This window comes from Limanda limanda, chromosome 21 (genome assembly GCF_963576545.1).
Source record: "Limanda limanda chromosome 21, fLimLim1.1, whole genome shotgun sequence".
NCBI lineage: Eukaryota > Metazoa > Chordata > Actinopteri > Pleuronectiformes > Pleuronectidae > Limanda > Limanda limanda.
The window spans coordinates 2980794-2987185 of record NC_083656.1 but is presented as its reverse complement, the minus strand read 5'-3'; the positions used below and the strand labels follow the sequence as shown (position 1 = coordinate 2987185).

The 6392-nt window shown below is 46.1% G+C and overlaps 1 protein-coding gene across 1 annotated transcript in view; it reads left to right on the top strand.

The window, feature by feature from the left end:
- LOC133027914 (dual specificity mitogen-activated protein kinase kinase 6) overlaps nucleotides 1-5656 on the top strand; it is a 17721-nt gene extending 12065 nt beyond the window's left edge. The window contains exons 5-12 of the mRNA XM_061095081.1: nucleotides 605-724; nucleotides 1115-1231; nucleotides 1333-1384; nucleotides 2267-2394; nucleotides 2793-2870; nucleotides 3856-3995; nucleotides 4406-4451; nucleotides 5457-5656. Coding sequence (XP_060951064.1) covers nucleotides 605-724; nucleotides 1115-1231; nucleotides 1333-1384; nucleotides 2267-2394; nucleotides 2793-2870; nucleotides 3856-3995; nucleotides 4406-4451; nucleotides 5457-5534 — 759 coding nt within the window. The 3' untranslated portion in view covers nucleotides 5535-5656. The remainder of the gene's footprint in view (nucleotides 1-604; nucleotides 725-1114; nucleotides 1232-1332; nucleotides 1385-2266; nucleotides 2395-2792; nucleotides 2871-3855; nucleotides 3996-4405; nucleotides 4452-5456) is intronic.
- Nucleotides 5657-6392: the final 736 nt, after the last annotated feature.

Here is a 6392-nt window from a genome sequence, read left to right as displayed (position 1 = left end):
GGTCTTTGCACAGTATTTGCTAATGTACACAGCCTTTCCTTCTACATTGGATGAGGTGAAATGTCTCCACACATGAGATAGTGCACGTGGCATTGTTCTGTAGAATAAGATGAGAAAAAAGTTTGTAAAAAAACACTAATGCAATGCCAGAGATATAAATAGTTAACCAAACAATTGGAATCGTCTGTAAACATATTTTACAGTTGATGGATAAATGAATGGAAATAGTCTAGATGAACAGATGAACAATCCTCAATCAGCATGCTAATATATTTTCCTCAGTAATATCATGGAAACTTACCTGACTAGTCCTTCACTCTACAGCAGGCCTCAATAGCCCTGCTGTAGAGTGAAGGATGCTGGGAGTTATCTGTGCATGTGATGGAAGAATGCACAGTGGAGGGTTGAAATGCGTGTGCTGCATTCCATACATCTTTAAAATAGTGTTTTGAATGATGTTTTTATTGCTCAGCGTTTAATCAGCGTTTAATTTGCATAGTTCGAGTCGCTTCCTGTTCTGATTCCTTGTGTCTAACGAGTGAATGAAAGAGTTTGACAGTTGAGGAATCAGCCTGAACGTCTGTGTCCTGTCTCCGTCTCTCAGAGGATTCGTGCCACCGTGAACACTCAGGAGCAGAAGAGGCTGCTGATGGACCTGGACATCTCCATGAGGACGGTGGACTGCTACTACACCGTCACCTTCTACGGAGCCTTGTTCAGAGAGGTAGCAACACGTCAACAACGTGCACATGTCACATGTCACATGCGTGTTGACTGCAGAGCTGCAGCCACGAGTCAAATCATCGATCCTTGGTTCAACTGAAAGAATTCATGAATTAACTGGAAATTATAAATGTGACAACTTCAGGTTTTAAAAGCTGAAGCTTTGCTTCTTCTCTTGATTTGATCGTATTTAATTGTACATTATGTCATAATGTTAATATACTGTATATTAAATATATAAAAATCGACTTTTAAAATATTCTTGTTTCCCAGTAGCTGCTGTCATTTTTAATTCTTCATCCTTTGATGACGTGTGTGAAAACGTCCTCACTGCAACTAAAACACTTCCTGTCTGAACTCTTCTTAACCTCCATCCCATCTCTGTTGCCAGGGCGACGTGTGGATCTGCATGGAGCTGATGGACACGTCCCTCGACAAGTTCTACAAGCAGGTGATCGAGAAGGGAATGAACATCCCCGAGGACATCCTGGGAAAGATCGCCGTCTCTGTGGGTTCACGCTAACACACAAAACACACACTCGTTGTCTCCTGGTTGCTTAGTGACGGAGATTCAGTTGTTTTACTTATGAATGTGATTTGTTGTTGCAGATAGTAAAAGCTCTGGAGCATCTGCACAGTAACCTGCAGGTGATACACAGAGGTGAGAGCCTGTCTCTGTCTTTCTGTCTCTCGTTGCATTGAATCTCCGTGTGGCCGTTTAGAGGAAGGACACGTGGCTCAGATGAAGTCGCACACTCTGTCTTTACAACCACAATGTGAACAGTAGGGATGGGAATCAGCAGGGACCTCCCGATACGATACTATCACGATACTTTACGATATTTTAAGTACTGGACCATGGAAAAATGTTGAATCATTCCTTCAAATACAACACAGTCAAATTCACTTAGAACTTTACAAGTTTTATTTCAAATATTAACATTAACTTAATGACTGCCGGGCAGCCAACAGAGAAAATAAATAAAAATGTGCCCTATTATTGTATAGCCCCTGTCAACTGCACACAAACTGACAGATTAAGAAATGTATGCTACTTTGGCTACTTTTCAACATTAAATAAAAGGTAAATTAAATAGAATGAATAAAAGTTTACTTAGAATATAAACTTTGAAATAAACAAAAAGTAGGCTATTGTTGTTTGCATGTAGGCGATGCAAAGCTAGTGCTTGGGTATGTTTAGATTCTTGTGCAAAAACAAGAGCTGGTCAACTTGCTCCCTCTATATATCCCCCCCGTATAGACCAATAAATAAGTTTAAAAAAAAAATGTAATTTATTTTTAAAAATCAATTTTGGAGGCAGCATGGCGATTTAAAATCGTCATACACAAGAATCGCGATTCGTAACTGAATCGATTTTTTCCCCCGTCCCTAGTGAACAGTGTCAGTTCTCAAGCTGAAGGTCTCTCGTCTCTCTCTCTTTCTCTCTCTTTCTCTCTCTCTCTCTCTCTCTCTCTCTCTCTCTCTCTCTCTCTCTCTCTCTCTCTCTCTCTCCTCTCTCTCTCTCTCTCTCTCTCTCTGTAGACGTGAAGCCGTCCAACGTGCTGATCAACACTCAGGGTCAAGTGAAGATGTGCGACTTCGGCATCAGCGGCTACCTGGTCGACTCGGTGGCTAAGACCATGGACGCCGGCTGCAAACCCTACATGGCGGTAAGAGCTTCAACCAACACAGGCTGGGATCTACTCACTTTCCAAACGTTAATTTCATTCAGAAAAACAACATTTATAAGAGGTGGAAGCAGTTGAACCTCTAAAACTGAACAATCTTATGAGTCAAAGATGAAATCACAGACTCGTCAGCAGATTGAACAGATTCTCTTCTGGTCTCTCGTCAGTTTCCAAACGTTTAACGAGCTCAGTTACATTTTAACTCCGTCTGCTCGGCTGCTGATTGGCTGACTGGGTTTTAGGGCCAGGATAGTGTGTGTGCGTGTGTGTGTGTGTGTGTGTGTGTGTGTGTGTGTGTGTGTGAAGGAGAGAGAGGAAGTGGGGAGAGAGTGTTATCGCCCCTGACAACGACTGATGTGCTCTGACTCTGTGTCCTGCAGCCGGAGAGGATCAACCCCGAGACCAACCAGAAGGGATACAACGTCAAGTCGGACATCTGGAGTCTAGGAATCACCATGGTAATAAACTACACTCATGATTCTTCACAATAAAGTGTCATCATGATCTGTCGAGACGTTTGATCCTGAGCTGCTGAATATTTAGAGCAGGGGTCACCAACCTTTTTGAGACTGAGAGCTAATTTGAAGGTACTGAGTAGTACGAAGGGCTACAAACATCCTGAATAACAAAGTTCCACAGATCACCTTTTAATATTAATAATATATGTGACGAGACTGTCTGATCACGTTAATGTAAATTATTCCTCACAATAATTATTAACAATGATTTCCACAACAATAATTGTAGAAAACAGATATGTTAATACATGCAAAATGTATTTCTGTTAATCTGTTTCAACTTTGCTTATATTCAACTTAATTGAAGTACTTTTGGTGACATTTATCACTACATGCCTCCATCAGTCTGTACTTTTTCATAGATAAAAAATAAATTAATTTATAACTTTACAACGATGATAAAGCTCAACCAAAAAGAACACATGAATGTGACTGGGGTAATGTTTCTAAGTGTCTACTTAATTTGTCGGGTCTCATTCTTTCCCTCTCTCCCTCTCTCTCCCTCTCCCTCTCCTTCTCTCTCTCTCTCTCTCTCTCTATCTCTCTCTCTCCCTCTATCTCTCCCTCTCTCTCTCTCTCCCTCTCCCTCTCCCTCTATCTCTCCCTCTCCCTCTCTTTCTCTCTCTCTCTCCCTCTCTCTCTCCCTCTCTCCCTCTCCTTCTCTCTCTCTCCCTCTCTCTGTCTCTCTCTCTCTCCCTCTCTCCCTCTCCCTCTCCTTCTCTCTCTCTCCCTCTCTCTCTCTCTCTCTCTCTCTCTCTCTCTCTCTCTCTCTCTCTCTCCCTCTCTCCCTCTCCCTCTCCTTCTCTCTCTCCCTCTCTCTCCCTCTCTCTCCCTCTCTCTCTCCCTCTCCCTCTCCTTATATATCTCCCTCTCTCTCTCTCCCTCTCCCTCTATCTCTCCCTCTCTCTCTCTCTCTCTGGTTCAGATCGAGCTGGCCATCCTGCGCTTCCCGTACGACTCGTGGGGCACGCCCTTCCAGCAGCTGAAGCAGGTGGTGGAAGAGCCTTCGCCCCAGCTTCCTGTCGACCAGTTCTCTCCGGAGTTCGTGGACTTCACCTCTCAGTGGTGAGTCTCTTCTTCCACAGATCTGCAGTGAATCAGATTCCAGCTCAGGAGGCTTCAGTGAGAAAAATAACACAGACACATCCCACTTCCTCCTGTCGGCCGCTGGTGCACTGATGGCTTCATGACTCACTCGCTGACTTTTACTATCGTCTGAGCTTCAGAGTTTATGACCGACAGGAAGTCCAGTCGTGTTTATTACAGTCGTGCCAGGCTTTGCTTCCTTCTTGATTCCAGATAACTTTATTGATCGATGGCTTTCAGGGCTCTAAGAGGATTTCAACGAGATACAAGATGAACAAACCTTCCTTTAAAACACAGAGTCGGGTTTTCATAGAATTAAAACTGAGCTTTAAGGATTGAAGATCAGTTTCTGTGGCGTCTGTGACATTTAATTTTTTTTCTTCTTGCAGCTTAAAGAAAGTTTCCAAAGAGAGGCCGACGTACACAGAACTCATGGTGAGTGTCCTCCTCCTCCTCCTCCTCCTCCTCCTCCTCCTCCTCCTCCTCCTCCTCCTCCTCCTCCTCCTCCTCCTCCTCCTCCTCCTCCTCCTCCTCCTCCTCCTCCTCCTCCTCCTCCTCCTCCTCCTGCTTTCCCTGCATGCATCTCGTTACTCAGACACTGGGGGGCGCTCTAAGACAAGTATCTGTACACGGCTGAGGAGCTGAAACTGCTGATCAGATTAAATCTAATCAGACTAACGTGATGTGGTTCTCATCCTCCTCCTCCTCCTCTTCCTCCTCCTTCTCCTCCTCCACCTCCACCTCCTCCTCCTCATCCTCCTCCTAACGTGATGTGGTTCTCCTCCTCCTCCTCCTCCTCCTCCTCCTCCTCCTACACCTCCTCCTCCTCATCCTCCTCCTAACGTGATGTGGTTCTCCTCCTCCTCTTCCTCCTCCTCCTCCTCCTACTCCTACTCCTCCTCCTCCTGCTTTCCCTGCATGCATCTCGTTACTCAGACACTGGGGGGCGCTCTAAGACAAGTATCTGTACACGGCTGAGGAGCTGAAACTGCTGATCAGATTAAATCTAATCAGACTAACGTGATGTGGTTCTCATCCTCCTCCTCCTCCTCTTCCTCCTCCTTCTCCTCCTCCACCTCCACCTCCTCCTCCTCATCCTCCTCCTAACGTGATGTGGTTCTCCTCCTCCTCCTCCTCCTCCTCCTCCTCCTCCTACACCTCCTCCTCCTCATCCTCCTCCTAACGTGATGTGGTTCTCCTCCTCCTCTTCCTCCTCCTCCTCCTCCTACTCCTACTCCTCCTCCTCCTGCTTTCCCTGCATGCATCTTGTTACTCAGACACTGGGGGGCGCTCTAAGACAAGTATCTGTACACGGCTGAGGAGCTGAAACTGATCTGAATCATACTAACGTGATGTGGTTCTCCTCCTCCTCCTCCTCCTCCTCCTCCTCCTCCTCCTCCTCCTCCTCCTTCTCCTCTTTCTCCTCCTTCTCCTCCTCAGCAACATCCCTTCTTCACCTCCCACGAGGCCAAAGAGACGGACGTGGCGTCCTTTGTGAAGGTCATCCTCGGGGACTGAGTCGAGGGAGGATCTGTTCTTAGAAGAAGCACCAATCGCAGCCCCTGTCACCTGCAGGACCCCGCCCACCTCACACCTCACACCTTACACCTCGCCAATTCTCCCACCCCCACCCCCCCCCCCTCCCTCCGCTGACACACGGACAGATGCTGACGAAGCAGAAGGAGGAGTTTGTCTCCGACCCCCCCGCCTCCACGTCCTGACATGGGAGGGTGGGGGGTGCGGGGGTCTCACATATAATCTGGAATCATTTAAAATGTCTGTACGCAAACGCTCCCTCTGTGGTTAGATTAGCTCCGCCTCTGGGCGCCGCCTATCACCCGTCAGCAGGTCGGCTGTGATTCGTCAAACTAACGAGTTGGTGAAGATTATATAAAAAAAAAGATGAATGATATAATCTATGTATAATCTAAATGTTTGTATACTCAAAGCAAGTGTTGCATCGGTTTATTAATTGACTGCATGTACAGAATTTATCTCCAGATGTTCCAGAGAGGAACAGCTGTATCAGGGCCCTCCTGGTGGCCACACATAGGTACTGCACGTCCACTGCTTTCTCTTGATTACAGCAGAGGTCGACAAAACGTCCTGGGGCTCTGGCTGCCTGTGAGTGTGTCTGTGTGTGTGTGTGTGTGTCTGTGTGTGTGTGTAGAGCTGCATCATTCTGGATAAAAGTAAAGTCTGATTATTTGGGGAACAGCTTTATGTTTTATTCCTCTGTATAATTTCTAGCAGCAAAATTTCGGACTGCAATTTTGGGACAAAACCGGAAGATTTTTGAGCAAATAAACTTTGTGCATCACTTTTAACAACTTTGGTGAAATCCACACGTTTCTTGAACGAGCACCGGACGACATC